General features: G+C 44.8%; 1 protein-coding gene across 5 annotated transcripts in view; it reads left to right on the top strand.

Annotated features, from left to right (window-relative positions):
- hhat (hedgehog acyltransferase) overlaps positions 1-23,684 on the top strand; it is a 93,999-nt gene that overhangs the window by 61,294 nt on the left and 9,021 nt on the right. For 4 of the 5 annotated variants that reach the window (XM_035794642.2, XM_035794626.2, XM_035794652.2 and 1 more), the window contains one exon: positions 7,539-7,683. The exons of the other annotated variant lie outside the window; for it this stretch is intronic. In XM_035794642.2, coding sequence (XP_035650535.1) covers positions 7,539-7,683 — 145 coding nt within the window. The remainder of the gene's footprint in view (positions 1-7,538; positions 7,684-23,684) is intronic. 5 annotated transcript variants of the gene reach the window in all.

A 23,684-nucleotide genomic window follows, 5' to 3' on the forward strand; every position in this document is an offset into this window, starting at 1 on the left:
CTGGACCCTCTCCCTTCTTTCTTTCACTCCATCTCTGCCTCTCTCTTTTGCTTTCGCTCTGGGAGAACCTTGAATCCTCATGTCCTCTTTTGAAAAAGGTTCAAGGTAATCGATGAGAGAAAACGTGGAAATAAATATACTTCTATGAAAGGAGACTACTCTAGCATGTCCTCAGGCAAATGAGGCTTAGAGTTTGAATCCCAAAATACATGTGTAAAGTGGTAAAAAGAAATAGGTTGGTTTTGCTAGACAAAAGGATAAGTAGCTTTTATCCTTCCAAACAGCTCTTTCAAAGGGGGTGTGGTGGATTTCAAAACTCTTCCATGGTAGGATACATCTGAGCATCCTACACTGGAGAAGGCAATTTAGGAGATGAGCAAACTCCTCTGTTCACTTATTAACAAATTGACACTCTTACATATGGCAACTACTTATCGGTTCTCTTTGTCAGTCAACTTCAGTACAACATACTATGGGGGAGTCGCACACTAGCGACTTCAGTTAAAGGATCTACAATCACGACAAAGCCAATGAAATCTGCGCCTCTCTGGAAGCCCTGCCCTACACAGGTGATTGGCGTGAGGCTCGGATTTATTCATTAAATGATTCCCTTCACCCCTGTGTGAACCAAAACGATTCACGCTACTAAAACAAACAATTTGAACACAAGACTGTCTTACGTTGCGCCAAATAAACTGTCCCTTAGTGGTAGAGCATGGCCGCCCCCTGGACATTGTGGGCTGAAGTTTGTGTGGTTGTTATAAGTCTCCTAATCACAAACTATTAGTTATTCTTCAAATTGCTTGGCCTGCCTATAGCAATAGGTAAAATAACTAACGTGACCGAAACAATGAAAGCTAACAAGCCAGGTTCGGGTTTGCAACCATGCCCCAATGAATTAAAAGATACTCACGTTGGATGTCTTGTATGTCTCTGCTCGGTGCGTATTCAGGCTGCCCTCTCTCAAATCTATTAGTTTGGGAGACTAGGGGACGACTGGCACTGTTCTTTAGGGGCTTGGTGTTTCCGATAGAGACTTCCTCTCCCGGGTGCCAGTACCTCGGCTGAGTCTGTGTTGTGGGACGAGGAGATGGTTTGGGTCATTGGTCTGGTCTAATGTCCCCTGGTTCCTGTGTTGTGCTCTGTCAACGGTTACGGTTGGCTACTCTGAGAGAGGTATCCCCCCCACTGCTTGTGTCTGCCTTGGTTAGGCCCTGCTTGTCTCTCTTCAATTCCTGGAGTTGGAAGGAATAGAGAGGGTGAGGACTGTGTTTTTTTCCCCCTGAGCATCTGCGCAAATCAACAAAAACATTGCTGTGACGACGGTGCCTCCGCGTTTTGTTTACGGAAAATGGGGTACAATGTCAGCCATTGCTGGAGCCCTCTGTGCCCATAAGGGGGCTGGGCTTCATGCAGGCTATACAGTCTCATGGAAGTGCAATGTGTGTTGGAAGCTTGTCCATGTTTAATTCCCCTCTGGAACCCTGCATTCCATGGTTATAATGTGGTGGTTGGTAGCGGACTCAAGCAGGGTTGGACATGCCCATGCTATTATCCAACACACAGTCTCTGTGGTTCATATGAACTCTGAAATGAGCTGTCTTTCTCCAGCTCACCGCTTTTCATTCCTGGGGAATTGGATTCAATTACGAATCGCCCATGTCTGTTAGCACAGAAGGGGTTTGTTTTTCAGAGCTGTCTGTCCCATTCCCAGCTAGGCTACAAGGCGCTTTGTCGCCAGTACCTATGACTGGTCGGTAGGGTAACCTTCATGATAAAATAAATTCCCTGGGTCTATTTTTAATGTTGCGGTTCTGTGCTGGGTGCCAGCTAGTTACCGTATCGCATCTTACCGCCTTAACCGAGTGAGGCTCATTGTGACAACAGTACCCCCAGGTGGTACTGCCTATCGGGGTTTTCACTGATCACCGAAGCCCTTGTACTGAGAGTGGGCCGGGCTTTAGGCAAACTCAGGAGTTCCACAGTGTTCGAAGATGTCAAAAGTGTTGTCTCCCACATGTGAGTTTGATGAAAAGTGGCCATTCTCGATGTTCAGACACATGGTCGTCAAGAATGGTGGAAATGGAAGAAGTAACAACATTTCCCAGTCCACATCAGTTCCATCAGGGTACAGTCTACAATTTATTGTGTCCTCCACGCTTCTGCAGCATCATATTGACTGTTCCATAGGCCTCTGTGCCTGTTTTGAGGAAATATTGCCTCCATCTCAAGAAGCAGGCAATCCGAGTGGTTCCTTTGTCGAATATCCAGGACGGCTGGTACAGACAGTATTTCCTGGTTCCGAAAAGGGATGGGACGGGGCTTTGCATCCCATTCTAGACCTACAGTGCCTTCGGAAAGTATTCCGACACCATTACTGTTTCCACATTTTGTTAAGTTATTCTAAAATTGATTAAATAGTTTTCCCTCAGCAATCGACACACAATACCCCATAATGACAAAGCAAAGACCGGTTTTTAGAAATGTTTGCTAATTTATAAAAATATAAAAATAAATGAAATAACACATATACATAAGTATTCAGACCCTTTACTCAGTACTTTGTTGAAGCACGTTTGGCAGCGATTACAGCCTCCATTCTTCTCGGGTATGATGCTACAAGCTTGGCACAACTGTATTTGGGAGTTTCTCCCATTCTTCTCTGCAGCTCCGTCAGGTTAGATAATGAGCATTGCTGCACAGATATTTTCAGGTCTCTGCAAAGATGTTTGATCGGGTTCAAGTCCGGGCTCTGGCTGAGCCACTCAATGACATTCCGAGAGTTTTCCTGAAGCCACTCCTGCATTGTCTTGGCTGTGTGCTTAGGGTCGCTGTCCTGTTGGAAGGTGAACCTTCAGCCCCATTCTGAGGTCCTGAGCACTCTGGAGTAGGTTTTCATAATGGAAATCTCTGTACTTTGTTCCGTTCATCTTTCCCTCGACCCTGACTAGTCTCCCAGTCCCTGCCACTGAAAACATCCCCACAGCATGATGGTGCCACCTAAGGAGTGGCTTTTGTCTTGCAACTCTACCATAAAGCCCTGATTGGTGGAGTGCTACAGAGATGACTGTCTTTCTGTAAGGGTCTCCTATCTCCACAGAGGAACTCTGGAGCTCTGTCAGTGACCATTGGGTTCTTGGTCACCTCTCTGACCAAGGCCCTTCTCCCCCGATTGCTCAGTTTGGCCGAGTGGCCAGCTCTAGGAAGACTCTTGGTGGTTCCATCCAGAATGATGGAGGCCATTGTGTTCTTGGGGGTCTTCAATGCTGCAGAAATGTTTTGGTACCCTTCCGCAGATCGGTGCCTCGACACAATCCTGACTCAGAGCTCTACGGACAATTCCTTCGACCTCATGGCTTGGTTTTTGCTCTGACATGCACTGTAAACTGTAGGACCTTATAGAGACTGGTGTGTGCCTTTCCAAATCATCATGTCCAGTCAATTTAATTGTTTCAAGAGAAACATCTCAAGGATAATCAATGGAAAAAAGATCAATTTTGATCATTTTCGAGTCTCATAGCAAAGGGTCTAAATACTTGTAAATAAGGTATTTCTGTTTTAATTTTATAAATGTAAAAACCTGTTTTCGCTTTGTCATTATGGGTTATTGTGTGAAGATTGCTGAGGAATTGTTTTATTTAATACATTTTAGAATAAGGCTGTAACGTAACAAAATGTGAAAAAGTGCAGGGGTCTGAATATTTTCCGAAGGCACTGTATGTGGCAAGAGTTTGAGCTCTGGTGTCAAGATAAAGGACTTGTTCTTTTTCAGTGCTCTGTGAGGGACATCGTCTGTGAAGGACATCCTTTTGATGCAGCTTTTTTGATCCAGCTTTTTGAGCAGGGGTGGGAATTTCCCCCGTTAAAAGTACATGGCTATCTAGGGGGGGTTTGTGGGAATTGATGGAGCCTAACAAGGGGCCCACTCCCTGGTTGTGCGGTTCCTGTAAGGTGTACGTTGTCTCAGACCAGTCTCTAAACCTATTGCGCCCACATGGTACTTGGTGCTGGTTTTAGAGGCACTGTGTGCGGGCGGCCCTCTTTGAGCATCTGGAGTCAATGGATCTGAAGATCCTCTCTTACAAAACCTCCCTACTCATGGCTTTGGCCTTGGCTAAACATTTTGGGGACCTTCACACGTTATCCGGTACTCAGTTCCCCCGGGCAACTCTGAGGTGACATTGCGGCCTTTGCCCCGAAATTCATGGCAATGTCATACAGATCCTTAGCTTTTGAGCTATTTTCCTTTTTGCCTCCTTTTGCTTCCGAAGAGCAACAGAGCTTACATGCCCTGTGTCCATTGCGAGCTTTAAGCACATACATTGAATGGACCCGGGATATCTGGTTGTGACCGGCTTTTTGTCTGTTTTGCTGATCCAGCTCACGGCAGGACGCCCCCTAAGCAGCGGCTCTCCCCATAATCTATAGCAGCAAGGGGCAAGGGTGACCTAGCGGTGTACGCACCCACTCCACCAGGGGTCTGGCAGCGTCTTGGGCGTTGTTTAAAGGGTTGACTATAGGATATATTTGTTATGCGGCAAGTTGGTCATCGCCACAATTTTTTTCATACATATATAAATGTTTTACCCCCAATTTCGTGATATCCAATTGGTAGTTAGTCTTGTCAAATCGCTGCAACTCCTGTATGGACTCGGGAAAGGCAAAGGTCGAGAGCTGTGTATCCTCCGAAACATGACCCCACCAAGCCGCACTGCTTCTTGACACAATGCTTGCTTAACCCGGAAGCCAGCCCCACTAATATGTTGCTGGCGCCCGGTCCGCCACAGGAGTCACTAGAGCGCGATGGGACAAGGACAACCGGCCAAACCCTCCCCTAACCCGGACGACGCTGGGCCAATTGTGCCCTGCCTCATGGATCTCCCGGTCGCGGCCGGCTGCGACACAACCTGGGATCAAACCAGGATCTGTAGTGACACTTTGATGTAGTGCCTTAGACCACTGTCCCACTCGGAGGACCCACATGGTTTTGTAAGGTTTTATCGCTTGGATATCACTGCTCCCAGAGTAGCCCACAGTGTGCTTACTGCTGGGACATTGGAAAGTCTCCAGGCAGCACACCGTGTACGTAATACCCAGACTTCTGCATCTGGCAGGGTCAGGTCTGGGTGGTCTGCCAGGGGCCATTTTCTTTTAGTATCTGTTGGGGTCGGCTTGGGGCGTGACTATATTTCCCCATAGTATGATGCACTGAAGTTGACTGACTGAAAGGGAACATAATGTTACGGCTACAACTACTGTTCCCTGAAGGAGGGAAATGGGGTCCAACGCCCATATCTTTCTATTACACTTCTCACTACACACATTCCACATTATTGTCATTCTCCACTGAGAGATGTAGTTTAACGTAGTTTCAGTCTACACTCCTCTACTCCTTCCGCCCGCGAGCCACCCAGCCCACTCCATCTGACCAGGCTGCCTGTGTGTGTGTGTGTCTCCTGCAGTGTGCTGCAGTGTTTCCGCTAGATTAGTCTCTTCTAGGTGGAGCACAAAGCAACATTCAGTTCAATTGAAACCAACAGAAGCCAAGCTCTTTTAGGCAGGATGGAACACAGCTGAGTGAGAGAGTGAGAGAGTGAGAGTGTGTCTGTCTGCCTGACTGTGTGCTTTATGACAGTGATGCAATGATTGATGATGGGAAGTAGGGATGCTTCTGCTGATTTCCCTAAGTCTCCTATTCTCCCTCTTCCACTGCCCCACCTCCCTCCTCTCTGCCCTGTTCCTATTTCTCTCCCCAAACAGCTATTTGTTTAGCTCCCTCACCTCTGTCACCAGAAATTAAGGGAATCATCTCGGATAGCTACAGTTACTGAAAAATATGTCATGAACCGTAAACAGTTCCGTTCCCCTTCTCAGCATGTGTGAAGGAGACTTTATTTTAGGCTCGTACAGAAGGACCAAATGCTTTTGAATTGAACTCTCTCGTTCAGGTATGATAGCAGGTTGCTCCTCCCTCTGTAACTGTTGTGGTAGTGACTAGGTGTGTGAATTGCGATTGTAAAAAAACACAATGTCGTTATCACAAAACTACCACTAACAGCTCCCAGTCATCATCATAAAGGGGAGAAATTGCAAGTACTTAACGCAACAATGCTTTAACGTTAGTAGGATAAAATAAGCTAGTTTATAAACTGGAGCTGTAATGTGCAGCAACTCAGTGTGAGAAAGGGACCATGCAGTGTGCATCTGAGTGACGAGAGAAGCAGGGAGGGGAGATAGAAACCAAGTCGACTCGTGCTGGTATGCTAACTTATTGCTAGTTATTTATCATCTCATCTGATTACATAGTATCTGTCTTGGTCTTGACTGCATCAAGCCAGGAGAAGCTAGTTAACAACAACTCTGATTAGCCTACCTGTTGGCTATTGGTGTTGAAGCCTGTCCTTCTCATTTGAACTTTTAGTAATTTTAATTCCATCTTCCATTGATTAGTCTAGATACTGTATCTCCTGTTAACTTGCCTAGTGACGGTTTGATGGCTTCTAATTGGATAAAAACAACAAGTTATACGCGCCACTCTCGTGAAAAGAGGAAAGCGTGATGTAGACCATCTGCATTGAGAATTTTACAAAATGTTCTTATTGTGTTAACGGACAACCGATGATGAAAATAGTTGTTTAAACGTTAAGAAAAATTGTCCAGTTGTCACATACCTAGTAGTGACAGCATGTTGCTCCTCCCTCTGTAGGAGCGCTGTCTCTCCCCGGAGGCCTTCTCCACTGTGTTGGTTGCCCCTCCCTCTGTAGGAGCGCTGTCTCTCCCCGGAGGCCTTCTCCACTGTGTTGGTTGTCCCTCCCTCTGTAGGAGCGCTGTCTCTCCCCGGAGGCCTTCTCCACTGTGTTGGTTGTCCCTCCCTCTGTAGGAGCGCTGTCTCTCCCCGGAGGCCTTCTCCACTGTGTTGGTTGTCCCTCCCTCTGTAGGAGCGCTGTCTCTCCCCGGAGGCCTTCTCCACTGTGTTGGTTGTCCCTCCCCCTGTAGGAGCGCTGTCTCTCCCCAGAGGCCTTCTCCACTGTGTTGGTTGCCCCTCTTTCTGTATATTACTCTAACTTGTATGTTGCCCCTCCCTCTGTAGGAGCGCTGTCTCTCCCCAGAGGCCTTCTCCACTGTGTTGGTTGTCCCTCCTTCTGTAGGAGCGCTGTCTCTCCCCGGAGGCCTTCTCCACTGTGTTGGTTGTCCCTCCCTCTGTAGGAGCGGAGGCCTTCTCCACTGTCCCTCCCTCTCCCCGGAGGCCTTCTCCACTGTGTTGGTTGCCCCTCCCTCTGTAGGAGCGCTGTCTCTCCCCGGAGGCCTTCTCCACTGTGTTGGTTGTCCCTCCCTCTGTAGGAGCGCTGTCTCTCCCCGGAGGCCTTCTCCACTGTGTTGGTTGTCCCTCCCTCTGTAGGAGCGCTGTCTCTCCCCGGAGGCCTTCTCCACTGTGTATGTTGCCCCTCCCTCTGTATGTCATTAACTTTTGTTGCTATTTCCTCTGTGTGCTACTGTAACTGTTATGATAGTGACTGCATTGCTCCTCCCATCTCTAGGAGCGCTGTATCTCCCCAGCCATGAGGAGGCGATGTTTGGCTCTCATCTCAGCCTTCTCCACAGCCATGCTCATTCTGTCCAACCTCATCTTCCTTGGGGGAAATCATGTTGGCAGGATCATGTGGAAGAGGGTCTTTATACAAGGTGAGTTATCTACTATATCAACCCAAGAATAACCCCCTCTTCCCTGACATTCTGTGGTACTCTGGATTGACCACTGGCTTTCTTTCGATTGAGTTCCCAGTAGATTGACTGATTCAGTCCCTACAAATCAATGAGGACAAAGATGTCAAAAATCCTCACGGTTCTTTATTTTTATAGTATTACATGTAAAGATAGGGGTTTTCGATCTGACAAGGTTGTGTTGAATGTGTTCCCCAAAAATGTGATGGCACAGTCCGTTAACGAAGCATGAAAACTAATGACGATTAGATGCGTTCACACACACAACACACGGAGCTATGTTCCTTCCTGCCTAAAATAGTTTGGCTTCTGTTGATTACTATTGACCTGGATGTTGCTTTGTGCTCCACCTCGAGAATAATCCTTTGGAAACACTGCAGCATACATAGTTCTCTAACCAGATGGTCTGGCTTACCACCACCACCTCTGGTTTGAGGCCCAAATTACACCCTATTTCCTATATAGTGCACTACTTTTGACCAGGGTCCATAGAGCTCTGGTCATAAGTAGTGCACTATAAATGCAATAGGGTGTCATTTGGGACACGCCATTGGTCTGGCAGCAACATACAGTACTGCAGGACAGTTTCCCACCCTGCTGCTGTTTCCACTGATTCCACTTATTGAGATGGACTTGAGACAGTTGGTCTGGCCTACCACCACACACATACTCAGACACGAACAGAAGCATGCAAACACACACCCGACACCCACACACACACCGCCAATTCACTTCTGGCAGAAGCTCCATATTCCCAGATGTTCTTCATTTTCCAATCCAAGCTTCCACAACATCCATAACACCCATTCTCTGCCAACTGAGGTGGAATTGCTTGGTAGGCAAGATTATTCTCAGCGTAACTCGACCCTTTCTCAGAGTGTATCCCAGCCGCTGACATGGAGATGATAGCCCAGTAGTGTTCAACGGAAAAGTTGCGCTCTCCCCTTCACACACCCCTCTTTTTGGAGTTTGTATTCCAATGACTATCATAAATGCACGACTCTAACCTTGTAGTGTCGGTCTGATCTAGCCACATCATGATATTAGAGTTGACCCTATTCTCCATCAGTAGCCCCTTCCATAGGACTCTACCTGCATCCCTCCCTCCCCCTCACTCTCCCTCGTCCTCTCTTCCTGTGTCACAAAGTGAATCACAAACAGGTAACTAAACCATGCAGACAATAACATTGTCTCTCACCGGCTGAGCAAAGGAACCATTATATAGGCCCAGGTCAAAAGTAGTGCACTATAAAGGGAATAAGGTGTCATTGAGGACAGAGTCAGAGTCATCTCAGAGTAGGAGTGCTGGATCAGATCCCAACCTGTCCATTTAATCTTATTCATTATGATGTAAAAGGCGAAACTGATCCTAGATCCAACACTCCTACTCTAAGATGCTTTGTGGATATGGGCCCTGGGCTCAGTATGAACCCATCTATTTCTAGTGGATGTGATTACTGGATGCAGTAGGGGGCATAGATACAGTATCATAAGAGCTATCATCATAGGTGTGATCACACCTCTATACTGTGAGCTCTCTATGTAAGAAGTGATTGTCCCATTCATTATTTGGTTCCACTTCTTTTAATCTTGTAAAGTGTGTAAGCCCTAAATGCACTTTTTAAATGAACTCTGAATTGACTTCATTGTGTCAGTGAGGTAATGGTACTAAAAAGAGAGACTCCTGCTCTGATCATTCTAACACAAAGTGCACATACCTTTGTCCTAGTGAGAGCTCTTTTCATTCACATTGTCTAAACTACACTTTCCAGACCCTTGTTCCTTCACACAACTATTCAGGCGTTATTTCTCAAATGGAACCTCTTTCTCCAATAATATTTTTTGGTCCAAACAGCTTTCTGTACCTTTTTTGTACTTTTACTGCAGTCTAACCTAAACTACTCTCTGGTATAAAACCTGCCCCCCCCTCCCAGGGGTCACCCAGGCAGACTGGATGACCAAAATCTATTCTCTCATCTGTACTCTGATACACGGCCTTTGGTGACTTATTTTGTCAGAAAGGGGATTTGATTTCTGATAGAGCTGGCTGATAACCCGGTTTGGCATATAAGTGATTTAAAAACAACAGGACTGAAGATTCTTCTTGAAAATCATTAAATGTTTGAAATTAAAATTTTCAGACAATAGTTAGTGCAGAGCTCTTGGTTTTATTTTTATTTCCCCCTTTAACTAGGCAAGTCAATTAAGAACAAATTCTTATTTACAATGACAGCCTAGGAACAGTGGGTTAACTGCCTTGTTCAGGGGCAGAACAACAGATTTTTACCTTGTCAGCTCAGGGATTCGATCTAGCTAGTTACTGGCCCAACGCTCTTAACCACTACACTTGATGTCTGTGTTGCAATGGTTAGCATGTTGTTGTAATGTGTGACTGTGTTGCAATGGTTGGAATGAAGTTGTGTTTTGTCAACATTGTCACTGTGTCTGTGGTAAAGTGTTGGGAGCTGGCTGGTTTACTCTGGAATCTGCACTGTGCAGGTTGACTCTTGAATCTGCACTGTGCAGGTTGACTCTGGAATCTGCACTGTGCTGGTTGACTCTGGAATCTGCACTGTGCAGGTTGACTCTGGAATCTGCACTGTGCTGGTTGACTCTGGAATCTGCACTGTGCTGGTTGACTCTGGAATCTGCACTGTGCAGGTTGACTCTGGAATCTGCACTGTGCTGGTTGACTCTGGAATCTGCACTGTGCAGGTTGACTCTGGTGGAATCTGCACTGTGCAGGTTGACTCTGGTGGAATCTGCACTGTGCAGGTTGACTCTGGTGGAATCTGCACTGTGCAGGTTGACTCTGGTGGAATCTGCACTGTGCAGGTTGACTCTGGTGGAATCTGCACTGTGCAGGTTGACTCTGGTGGAATCTGCACTGTGCAGGTTGACTCTGGTGGAATCTGCACTGTGCAGGTTGACTCTGGTGGAATCTGCACTGTGCAGGTTGACTCTGGTGGAATCTGCACTGTGCTGGTTGACTCTGCACTGTGCAGTCTGTGGTGGTTGGCTGGTGACATTTTGACAGGGAGAGTTGTGGCGATAGCCCGGAAGACATCTGTTGCACGGCTGTGCCAGCTCCTGTCCCTTTCCAATCTCCCCGGGGCACTTTCTTCTGCTCAATTAATTAATGCCTAAAGCAAGACTCTGGTTCCTCACTCCCTCTTTTCCTCCACCTCCCCCTCTTGATCCACTTGTTGCTTTCTCTTTCACTCAGCTCTTTTCAATCTAGATTTCTCTCTTTTACCTTTTTGCCTCGCTCTCGCACGCTCTCTTTCTCTCGACACCATCCTATGGCAATTACTGTATATGTGAAACAAGTGAGAATTTGTTTTTTCCTCTTCACACAAGGGCCATGCATTAATGTGGGGGGGGGGTAAAGGTTATTACATTAAACTGTCTCGCATCCTCGTGCTCATTATTAGTTTCTATCACGTCGTGTTCAGTTCCAATGAGCCTTGCTGGACAGTTGAAGTGTAATCATTCGTCACAATGCATGAGTGGACATTTCTTCACTCTCCTGTGCTTCCCTCCTGCCATTGACTGACTCTGATAGCCCAAGCCCTTCAGTTCATTCCCTTTATTACTAGGCTTATCCTGTCCTATCTTTAAAAAAAATGTTTATTATGTTTAGATTTTTAAAAAAGACAGCGATACAAACATTGACATTCATTGTACTGTTGAATGGGATGGCCAATTTAGAGGACAAAACTAAACTTACACAAAATAAAACGAAATCGTATTCGGTGGTACATGTATAAGACCGCATATAGTCATTACAAGCAGTGTAGTTAAGCCAAAAATAAATATTGAGTGGAGTACAGCACAGAGTAGCAGCAGATCATCAACCCAGTTATGAAGCGGGACTAGACCATTTATCCAGTATCGGCTGCCATATTTTGTAAAACATTGGACTTCTATTGGAGGTATTGTATCGAATCTTTTCCATATGTATTACATTCCCTAAATCCCGTAACCACATTTCAAAGGTAGGTACAGTCTTCAATTTCCAAAATTACAATATGAGCATTTTAGCTAATAGAGTACATAGAGAGACAGCTTTCCCTTCCTGGTTATTCCCATCAACTGTACCAAACAGAGCGATCAATGGGTCTGGAGCTAGAACTCTATCGAAGGCTTTAGGTAAGTAATCAAAAATGAAAGCCCAGTAAGCATGTAACTGGACATGTCCAGAATAAGTGGGTCAACGTCCCCTCATCCTGCTTGCACCTCTCCCATAGTGGTGAGGTGTCCGGGAATATTTTATGCAGTTTCACATTCGGGCTTACTTAGGCTTACTTAGTTTTAATGACACTCCGGAAGCGGAACTTATTGGAACTTATTGGTAAATTCTCAGCTGTGGCCCTTTTTTCATGGAAAATGTATTCTGAATGCTCACCAGTCAGGCTTTAGGCCAGGACACCGCGCCGTCTCGGCTACTTCTCTAGTCATAAATTACATAGTTAATTTGCGGCTGGTTAAAAAAAATTACCTGCACGACAGAAGTCAATGTATATCTGCTGATGGAGTTCAGTCTAATTTTCTCAATATAACTAAAAGAGTCCCACAAGGCTCAATACTAGTCCCTTTACTTTTCACATGAATAATGTTGGTCTGTCCCTGAATAATAATACAAAATAATAATAACTGGGGCTTTCATACATTTATGGGCTCCCGAGTGGCACAGTGGTCTAAAGAACTGCATCTCAGTGCTAGAGGCGTCACTACAGACCCTGGTTCGATCCCAGGTTGTGTCACAACCGGCCATGATTGGGAGTCCCATAGGGCGGCGCACAATTGGCCCAGCGTCATCTGGGTGAGGGTTTGGCTTGCGTAGGCCCTCATTGTAAATAAGAATTTGTTCTTAAACAATCAGTGTCTTGTCTGGTAGTGATGAAGAGACAGAACAATCCCCTTTCCAACCCACCCTGCACTCCTTCTCTCTCGCTCTCTCTCCTCTCTCTCTCGCCTGTTCTCTCCTCTCTCTCCCTTACCTCTCAATCTTTCTTTCTCTATTTCCCTCTTTCCCTTTCCTCTTTCTCCTCACTCTCTCCATTTCACTACGGTTCCAGATTTATATAAACTCCCAGATATCATTGTGCTGTTTAATAATTAAGTCCACAGTGAACATACAGCCCACGACGTGATGTGTTGTATAGTACAGCTTATTCATAGTCTACACTCCACACACATTCCCATCTCAAATGAATGTCTTTTTTAGAATGCGTCCCAAATTACACCTTATTCTCTATAATGTACTACTTTTGACCACTATGTTTGAAATAGGGTGCCATTTGGGACATACTTAGCTTGTCTTTCCTGTACTACAATCCTCGTTTTGTGAAACATCGTATTGCCTCATTAGTTTTTGTTACAGATACTGATGGAGCTGTGTGTCATCAAGTCCCCCTGGCTGTACTTACAGTATGGATGGTGATGTGATATACTGTATGGGTGATGTGATTACTGTAATACTATCACATCATTCAATATCCATGGTGGTATTTGCTGATGGTGATACAGTATAATGCTGTTAAGTTGTCTTCTGCTTTGATGATGATGGTTATGTGATATCATAGGCTGATGCCCTCCTACTGATGTTCATCCATCCATCTTCTCTAGCCTGGTTAAAGCTAAACGCATTGATGGCGATATCTCCTCAGTGTTTCAGGGTCAAAACCATTATAGTTGAGGAGGATAAAGACCTGATGGTCTCTATGAAATTGGATTGTACTGTAGCCCGCCTTACTTACCTATCATTATGTCTGATATGAAGACTCAAAGGAGCGTCATCAACACAGATGCGTGTGAGATAGGAGACATCAGAGACATGCAGAGCTATCAGTCCTACCCATAGTCATCCTGACCTCATTAGGGTTGGAGTTTTGCATTATATTAAGAACCCCCCACACACACACACATACACACATACACACACACTTCCCATCCCCCTGCTGCTGCATGGGGACCACCAGCCGTGTGGCAGAACATTATATGGCAATAGGTTACTGCCAGTGCAACTGGAGAAGGGAGACTACATACACTACACACACGTATTACTGTAATACTAAGGAACCTTAATTTCCACATTAACAAACAATGAAAATCAGCAAGAATTAGGTTATTAGGTTGCGATAGAGGCACTTTTAATACAATTGATAAGCAAAAGCTTATTAGGAAGAAAATAATTTCTAAATAATCTTGATAGAAGCAGGACAATTTGCAGGCAGAAAAATAAATGCGTTGTCAATATTTATTTCCAGTCAATGTTAGGTTATAGTTTAGGGTCCATCATATTTAGGAAGTTCATTTCCATAGAAAGACTATTGCACCATGCGTCTCTGCCAGTGTATACAGTGTATAGCTAACAGGCTATTTCATTGAGACCACGCATAGGCACATTTGATCTCTAGTTGGGAGCACCAGTGCTACCAAAAATGTTTAATTTAGAGTGCTAGGGGAAAGGGTGCTTCTTCCCAGTGTTGTCCCAAAGTGCTGATGATGCATTAGTCTGAGGCAGCAATTCTCAAGTCATGGGTGAGCACTAAAATTGGGTTCGCGAGAGGCTTAAAATAAAAAGTTGCAGACCTGTTTCTACGAATATACACAGTGTACAGAACATTAGCTACACCTTCCTAATATTGAGATGCACCCTCTTTTGCCCTCAGAACAGCCTCAATTCATTGGTGCGTGGAATCTGAAGGTGTTGAAAGCATTCCACAGGGATGCTGGCCCATGTTGACTCCAATGCTTCCCACAGTTGTGTTAAGTTGGCTGGTAGTAGATCTCTACTCCAAATAGCTCATTCCATCTCATCCCACAGATGCTCAATTGGATTGAGATCTGTTGACTGGGCAGGCCACTGCAGTAAGCTGAATTCACTGTCATGTTTGTGTAATCATTCCTGGACAATGCTAGCGGCATTGTGGCAAAAATCCATTCACAGATGGATACACTGCTGCCTTGAAGGGATGCAACTGATTGGCAATGATATTCAGATATCCTGTGACATTCAAACATTTCTCCACTTTTATCAAGTGGCCCAATGTGTGCCATGAAAAAACACCCCACACCATCATACCACCTCCAGCCTGCAATGTTGACACATGGCATGATGGATGCATGCACTAGTGGTTTTCTCCATACCCTAGTCCTCCCATCAGCAAGAAACTGCAGGAACCGAGATTCATCAGACTAGGCAATGTTTCAATGTTTCTGTACTGGACTGTCCCTGTAACCCATCTGTTGCTCTGCACAATTTGTCAGCATCCTTTGTCCTCTTATCATTGACCCGTTTCCGACCACTGGCATGCCGTTGGCTGGATGTCCTTTGGGTGATGGACCATTCTTTATACACACAGGAAACTGTTGAGTGTGAAACTCAAAGGTGTTGCACTTCTTGACACACTCAAACCGATGCGCCTGTCACCTACTACCATACCACGTTCAAAGGAACTTAAATCTTTTGTATTGCCCATTCACCCTCTGAATGGCACACATACACAATCCATGTCTCAATTGTCTCAGGGATTCACAATTCTTATTTAACCTGTCTCCTCCCCTTCATCTACACTTATTGAAGTACACTTATCAAGTGACATCAATAAGGGAGCATAGATTTCCCCTGGATTCACCTGGTCAGTCTATCATGGAAAGAGCATATTTTGTACACTTACTGTATATCTTGTAGAATGCAGCCACTTTCTTGTTGAAAATCAACAGACATGCAGTGAGTCTAGATAGTTTGTAGAGCTTCTACAGATAGACTATCCAAATAGTGTTACCGACTATTTCATATTTTGAGGGTCAGCGGCAGCAACAACATTGATTTGATAATCCTTCGTTTGCTCAGTGGAAACACTTAAATTGAACTGCGCTGAAGTGGGTACAATATATCTGACCTAGTACTGATTCCATGCGCTTAAGATCATATTCTGTTTTTTTTCTCTTTTCTTACATTTGATATTGAACACTGCATTGTTGAGGAAGAGCTTGTAAGTAAGCATTCGCGGTTTACAGCTGTTGTATCCTGTGCACGCAACAAATGAACTTTGATTTGATTTGGGCTGTAAATGACTAATGATTCCACAAGCCACAGCTCTTCATTCTCTACCTACTAAATAATTGTATTGCAGTCGAAAGCTGCATGGCGGAAATCCCTAGAATAATATACCTTAATGACATTGCCCATTTTGTGCATAACAAATTGCACTCTACTCTCTACATAGTGCACAACTTTTGACCAGAACCTATAGGCACTATGTAGGGAATATGAAGTGGCCTTTTCTCCCCGTTTGTACTTATTACAGACCTCTATGGTGCTAATCAGCACACAAAGGCAGCCGTTTTGGCTAATTACAGGTTTCTGATTGAATCCTTAATAACAGTAATCAAACTGCCTTTTTTAGTCTAATCACAAACCCAAACCCTCCACTCTGGGTCATGTTCATTAGGCACTAAACTGAAGAAAGTTTTATGAAACAGAGCGGTAACTACCTGGACTTGCCCAATGAGAAATGTTATTTTTATTTGTAGAAAAAGGTTTGGATAATGATATTGGCCTAGAAGGCCAAGCATCCTGTAGTTGCCGCTTCACTGTTGATGTTGAGACTGGTGGTTTGAGGGTAATATTTAATGAAGCTGCCAGTTGAGGACTTGTGAGGCGTCTGTTTCTCAAACTAGACACACTAATGTACTTGTCTTCTTGCTCAGTTGTGTACTGGGGCCTCCCACTCCTCTTTCTATTCTGGTTAGAGCCAGTTTGCGCTGTTCTGTGTATGACATTGTATGAGATCTTCCGTTTCTTGGCAATTTCTCACATGGTATAGCCTTCATTTCTCACAACAAGAATAGACTGATGAGTTTCAGAAGAAAGTACTTTGTTTCTGGCCATTTTGAGCCTGTAATCAAACTAACAAATGCTGATGCTCCAGATACTCAACTAGTCTGAAGAAGGGCAGTTTTATTGCTTTTTTAAATCAGTACAACAGTTTTCAACTATGCTAACATAATTGCAAAAGGGTTTTCTAATGATCAATTAGCCTTTTAAAATGATAGACTTGGATTAGCTAACACAACGTGCCATTGGAACACAGGAGTGATGGTTGCTGATAATGGGCCTCTGTACGCCTATGCAGATATTCCATTAAAAATCAGACGTTTCCAGCTACAATAGTCATTTACAACATTAACAATGTCGACACTGTATTTCTGATCAATTTGATGTTATTTTAATGGACAAAAATGTGCTTTTCTTTCAAAAACAAGGCCATTTCTAAGTGACCCCAAACTTTTGAACGGTAGTGTACATGTATTTTGATTGCTCCTGCATTGATGCAAACATTAAAGCAATAATACACAAGGGGGCACGATTGCTTGTGGTTTTAGCACGGCTGTACTGCGATCATAGGTACAAACGACAAGGACTCTTAAACTGTCTACATAACATCATTATCTAGATAACCCCATAGGTTTGGATACGACCTGATGTGTAGTGTAACATATGTGTAACATGTGTAATATAGAGGTGTGTCTCTTCCCAAAATTGGCCTTAAATTCTTATGTTAATCCTGGGTCTGTCCTTGGTTTTAATCCCATTCTAATCTTCTCCATGACCCTTTGGCTGGCAGTGGGCTGGAATTACAGTATCACAGCAAGACACCTGTGGCAACCTCAGGGGTACCGCAGGAGAGGTGAGCCCCCTCCCAGGGCTAAGGCTTATGTCTGTTCACATGATGTAATGAACTGAAATTAAGACACACAACACACATCCCTCTCTGTTTTCTCTGTCTAACCCTCTGTCTTAACTCTTTTGAAATCTCTGTTTTCCCTTCCTCTCTTCATTTCTATGATGAAAAGAGTCAAATGTATTTTTCTGTTTTACTCCTCGTCTCTCCTCGTCCTTCATCTCTTGTCTCTGCAGAAACCAAATGTGGACATTCTTGAGTGCATAAACTTTTTCTGCCAGACTAACCATGAAGAGTCTATTGACACAACCGTGTGTCAATCTAATGAACATAACAAAACAATTCCCATCTATATCCGTCAGTTCAAGCTAGAGGTGTTTTTTTTGCACCACATCCACCTATGTTCCCCTTCCTGAAAATCAGTCCTCTCACGAAAACGTCTAACATCCGAACGGTTTGGTTTACTAACTAATGTGGAAAAATTAGACTGTCACGAACACGATGGTGTTCTCCGTTTTGCTCTCATACTCCACAAGCCTCGTGGGACTCGTCTGAAGTCTGTAACACTGATGTGCCAGCTCTGTCTGTGTCGTATGAACCGTTTGGTCTACAAACTAATGTGACCTCACTGTGGAAAAGGGAAACTCCCACGAACACGATGGTGTTCTCTCACACAAGTGTCACAGGTCTCGTCTGAGGGTAACCAGGTACTGGTTTGAAAAAGGAATGGCAGTATTAAGGTAGTTTTGTGCCATCAAAAAAGGGGTTAAATATGTGTTAAAAAAATATATATATATTTCTAGATCTTTCTTTCTTTCTTAGGGCAGAAACATCAAAACCTTTTATTCCTTTTGATATTTAAAAACAACGTTGTTTTGCCATTTATGAATGTTATTCAATACTTTTCTATGGGCTGTAGTTGTAAAGGCCAAATTCAATATTTTATCAAATATCTAAAGTTGTCCATTTTTAAAAAAACATATTACAGCAATTCCATATGTTAGCTTAGTAGAACTCTCCCCACCACAAACGCTTATTAAAGCAAAGATTTAAACCGTTTCCCAGCCTGCTGTAAAAAGCAATGGTGAGGCTAAGTAAGAATGCCCAGTCATTCCAGATATTTAGTGCTGTCAGGACCATCTGCTCTATAAAAGTGTGTTCACATCGTCCTGTCGTGTCTTGGAGTTAATATATAGCCCTGATTTTATCTGTACAAGTATCTTGTATTTTCTTGAATGGAGTGGCTGCGATTTCAGATTCTCTGGAACCTGACTTATTTTAACATAGCTGCTAAAGATATGATCAACATGTTAAAATGTGAGTGCAATTTTATTTTTTTCATGTTGTAGCCCACACAAAATACCTGTTCGTTCAAGCATATCAAACACAAGCAAGACCTAAACAGGCGGTCAAAAAGGCGATTATTTTCTCATTATCATTGCAAATGTTGGCTAGCTCCTTTTTCAGAAACTCTCGCTACGATATGGCAGCATAACTATGAAGATTATCATCACAAATAGTAGGCTGTCTAAAGCGGTAGTTGACAAACAACATAAGAAGTAATAGAGCACCGGGTGCTGCAAAATGAACTCTCCCATGGTCAGACTCCGTTACCGGTCCATATGAACATGTTTGGGCTCCCTAGAAAGTTTGGCTGCCCAGAGGTGGAACAGCTAGGTCACCTACTCGTGCAGTAGGTCTACTTACATGATCATTCAGTGATTAAAGCACAGATTGTTTTTTGCACCAATGCAGAACTCAAGCGGGGAGTTACAAAATGGGAAGGTTAGTTATTTTTTAAAGACTGGATTTGTACGGATCTTGGACATAAAAGTGACAGCTCTACAATGATTTTCTGTCAAAAACTACAGCTGTCACACACGTGCAACACACACACACATACACACACTCATGCTCTACACACTTAACAAGGCATAAGGTCCTTATGTTCCCCGTGGCCGACGTGAGTAAGAAATTTAAGTGTGTTAACCCTCGCAAGGCTGCTGGCCCAGATGGCATTTCTAGCCGCGTCCTCAGAGCATGCGCAGACCAGCTAGCTGGAGTGTTTACAGACATATTCAATCTCTCCCTATCCAAGTCTGCTGTCCCCACTTGCTTCAAGATGTCCACCGTTGTTCCTGTACCCAAGAAAGCAAAGGTAACTGAACTAAATGACTATCGCCGTCGTAGCACTCACTTCTGTCATCATGAAGTACTTTGAGAGGGTAGTTAAGGATCATATCACCTCTATCATACCTGACACCCTAGACCCACTTCAATTTGCTTACCACCCTAATAGATCCAAAGACAATGCATCAACATCGCACTGCACACTGCCCTATCCCATGCAGTCTGTCCAACACATCACCAGGGACACACTGCCTGACCTCCAGGACACCTACAGCACCCAATGTCACAGCAAGGCCAAAAAGATAATCAAGGACATCAACCACCCGAGCCACGGACTGTTCACCCCTCTATCATTCAGAAGGTGAGGTCAGTTACAGGTGCATCAATGCAGGGACCGAGACTGAAAAATATCTTCCATCTCAAGGTTATCAGACTGTAAAATAGGCATCCCTAGCCGGCTACCACCCCTCCTGTACTCCCTGTTCACCCATGAATTGGAGGCGTGCATGACACAACAATAGAAGGCCTGGTTACCAACAATGATAAGACCGCTTACAGGGAGGAGGTGAGGCCCTGGTGGAATGGTGCTTACGTCAGAATGCTGTTCATTGAATACAGCTCAGCATTCAACACCATTGTACCCTCCAAGCTCATTAAGTTTGGGGCCCTGGGTCTGAACCTCGCCCTGTGCAACTGGGTCCTGGACTTCCTGAAGGGGCCGCCCCCAGGTGGTGAAGGTAGGAAACAACACCTCCACTTCGTTGATCCTCAACACAGGGGCCCCACAAGGGTGCATGCTCAGCCCCCTCCCGTACTCCCTGTTCACCCATGACTGTGTGGCCACGCACGCCTCCAACTCAATCAAGTTTGCAGACGACACTACAGTGGTAGGCTTGATTACCAACAATGACGAGACAGCCTACATGGACGAGGTGAGGGCCCTGGCGAAGTGGTGCCAGGAAAATAACCTCTCCCTCAACGTCATCAAAACAAAGGAGCTGATCGTGGACTTCAGGAAACAGCAGAGAGAGCACGCCCCCTATCCACATTGACGGGACTGCAGTGGAGAAGGAGGAAAGCAAGTTCCTCGGTGTACACATCACTGACAATCTGAATTGGTCCACCCACACAGACAATGTGGTGAAAAAGGCGCAACAGCGCCTCTTCAACCTCAGGAGTCTCAGGAAATCTGGCCATCAGAAACCTTTACAGTTGTACAATCGAGAGCATCCTGTCGGGCTGTATCACTGCCTGGTATAGCAACTGCACCGCTCGCAAACCACAGGGCTCTCCAGAGGGTGGTACGGTCTCCCCAACGCATCACCGGGTACCTCCATGACACCTACAGCATCCTATTTCACAGGAAGGCCAAGAAGATATTTAAGGACATCAACCTCCTGAGCCACGGTCTGTTCGCCCCGCTATCATCCAGAAGGCGAGGTCAGTACCGGTGCATTAAAGCTGGGACCGAGAGACAGAAGCTGTTTTTCAATCTCAAGGCCATCAGACTGTTAAACGGCCATCACGAGCCGGCCACCACTCATCTACTCAACCCTGCACTTTAAGGGCTGCTGCCATATATACACTGCTCAAAAAAATAAAGGGAACACTAAAATAACAAATCCTAGATCTGAATGAATATTCTTATGAAATACTTGTTTCTTTACATAGTTTAATGTGCTCACAACAAAATCACACAAAAATTATCAAAGAATATCAAATTTATCAACCCATGGAGGTCTGGATTTGGAGTCACACTCAAAATTAAAGTGGAAAACTACACTACAGGCTGATCCAAGTTTGATGTAATGTTCTTAAAACAAGTGTAAATGAGGCTCAGTAGTGTATGTGGCCTCCACATGCCTGTATGACCTCCTGCCAACTCCTGGATAGTCTGTGGTGCAACGTGGCGTTGGTGGATGGAGCGAGACTTGATGTCCCAGATGTGCTCAATTGGAATCAGGTCTGGGGAACGGGCGGGCCAGCAGTCCATAGCATCAATGCCTTCCTCTTGCAGGAACTGCTGACACACTCCAGCCACATGAGGTCTAGCATTGTCTTGCATTAGGAGGAACCCAGGGCCAACTGCACCAGCATATGGTCTCACAAGGGGTCTGAGGATCTCATCTCGGTACCTAATGGCAGTCAGGCTACCTCTGGCGAGCACATGGAGTGCTGTGCGGCCTCCCAAAGAAATGCCACCCCACACCATGACTGACCCACCGCCAAACCGGTCATGCTGGAGGATGTTGCAGGCAGCAGAACTTTCTCCACGGCGTCTCCAAACTGTCACGTCTGTCACATGTGCTCAGTGTGAACCTGCTTTCATCTGTGAAGAGCACCGGGCGCCAGTGGCGAATTTGCCAATCTTGGTGTTCTCTGGCAAATGCCAAACGTCCTGCACGGTGTTGGGCTGTAAGCACAACCCCAACCTGTGGACGTCGGGCCCTCATACCACCCTCATGGAGTCTGTTTCTGACCGTTTGAGCAGACACATGCACATTTTTTGCAGGGCTCTGGCAGTGCTCCTCCTGCTCCTCCTTGCACAAAGGCGGAGGTAGCGGTCCTGCTGCTGGTTGTTGCCCTCCTACGGCCTTCTCCACGTCTCCTGATGTACTGGCCTGTCTCCTGGTAGCGCCTCCATGCTCTGGATACTACGCTGACAGACACAGCAAACCTTCTTGCCACATCTCGCATTGATGTTCCATCCTGGATGAGCTGCACTACCTGAGCCACTTGTGTGGGTTGTAGACTCCATCTCATGCTACCACTAGAGTGAAAGCACCGCCAACATTCAAAAGTGACCAAAACATCAGCCAGGAAGCATAGGAACTGAGAAGTGGTCTGTGGTCCCCACCTGCAGAACCACTCCTTTATTGGGGGTGTCTTGCTAAATGCCTATAATTTCCACCTGCTGTCTATTCCATTTGCACAACAGCATGTGACATTTATTGTCAATCAGTGTTGCTTCCTAAGTGGACAGTTTGATTTCACAGAAGTGTGATTGACTTGGAGTTACATTGTGTTGTTTAAGTGTTCCCTTTATTTTTTTGAGCAGGGTACATAGACATGGAATCACTGGTCACTTTAATGTTAACATACTGCTTTACTCATCTCATATGTATATATTTTTTTCTATTCTAAAGCTACTCCAACATTGCTCGTCCTAGTATTTTTATATACAGTTGAAGTCGGAGGTTTACATACATCTTAGCCAAATACATTTAAACTCAGTTTTTCACAATTCCTGACATTTAATCCTAGTAAAAATGTCCTGTCTTAGGTCAGTTAGGATCACCACTTTTATTGTAAGAATGTGAAATGTCAGAATAATGGTAGGGAGAATTATTTATTTCAGCTTTTGTTTCTTTCATTACATTCCCAGTGGGTCACAAGTTTACATCCACTCAATTAGTATTCAGTAGCATTGCCTTTAAATTGCTTATCTTGGGTCAAACGTTTCAGGTAGCCCTCCTGCAGCAAAGCACTACCACAATATGATGCTGCCACACCCGTGCTTCACGGTTGGGATGGTGTTCTTCGGCTTGCAAGCCTCCCCCTTTTTCCTCCAAACATAATGATGGTCATTATGGCCACACCGTTCTATTTTTGTTTTATCAGACGAGGACATTTCTCCAAAAAGTACTATCTTTGTTCTTTGCAGTTACAAACCGTAGTCTGGCTTTTTTATGGTGGTTTTGGAGCAGTGGCTTCTTCCTTGCTGAGCGGCCTTTCAGGTTATGTCGATATAGGACTCATTTTACTGTGGATATAGATACTTTTGTACCTGTTTCCTCCAGCATTGTCATTTTCTGTTGTTCTGGGATTGTTTTGCAATTTTCACACCAAAGTACGTTCATCTCTAGGAGACAGAACACGTCTCCTTCCTGAGCGGTATGATGGCTGCGCGGTCCCATGGTGTTTATACTTGCATACTATTGTTTGTACAGATGAACGTGGTACCTTCAGGCGTTTGGAAATTGCGCCCAAGGATGAACCAGACTTGTGGAGGTCTACAATTTATTTTATAAGGTCTTGGCTGATTTCTTTTGATTTTCCCATGATGGCAAGCATAGAGGCATGGAGTTTGAAGGTAGGCCTTGAAATACATCCACAGGTACTCCTCCAATTGACTCA

Source organism: Oncorhynchus keta, chromosome 2 (genome assembly GCF_023373465.1).
Source record: "Oncorhynchus keta strain PuntledgeMale-10-30-2019 chromosome 2, Oket_V2, whole genome shotgun sequence".
Classification (NCBI taxonomy): domain Eukaryota; kingdom Metazoa; phylum Chordata; class Actinopteri; order Salmoniformes; family Salmonidae; genus Oncorhynchus; species Oncorhynchus keta.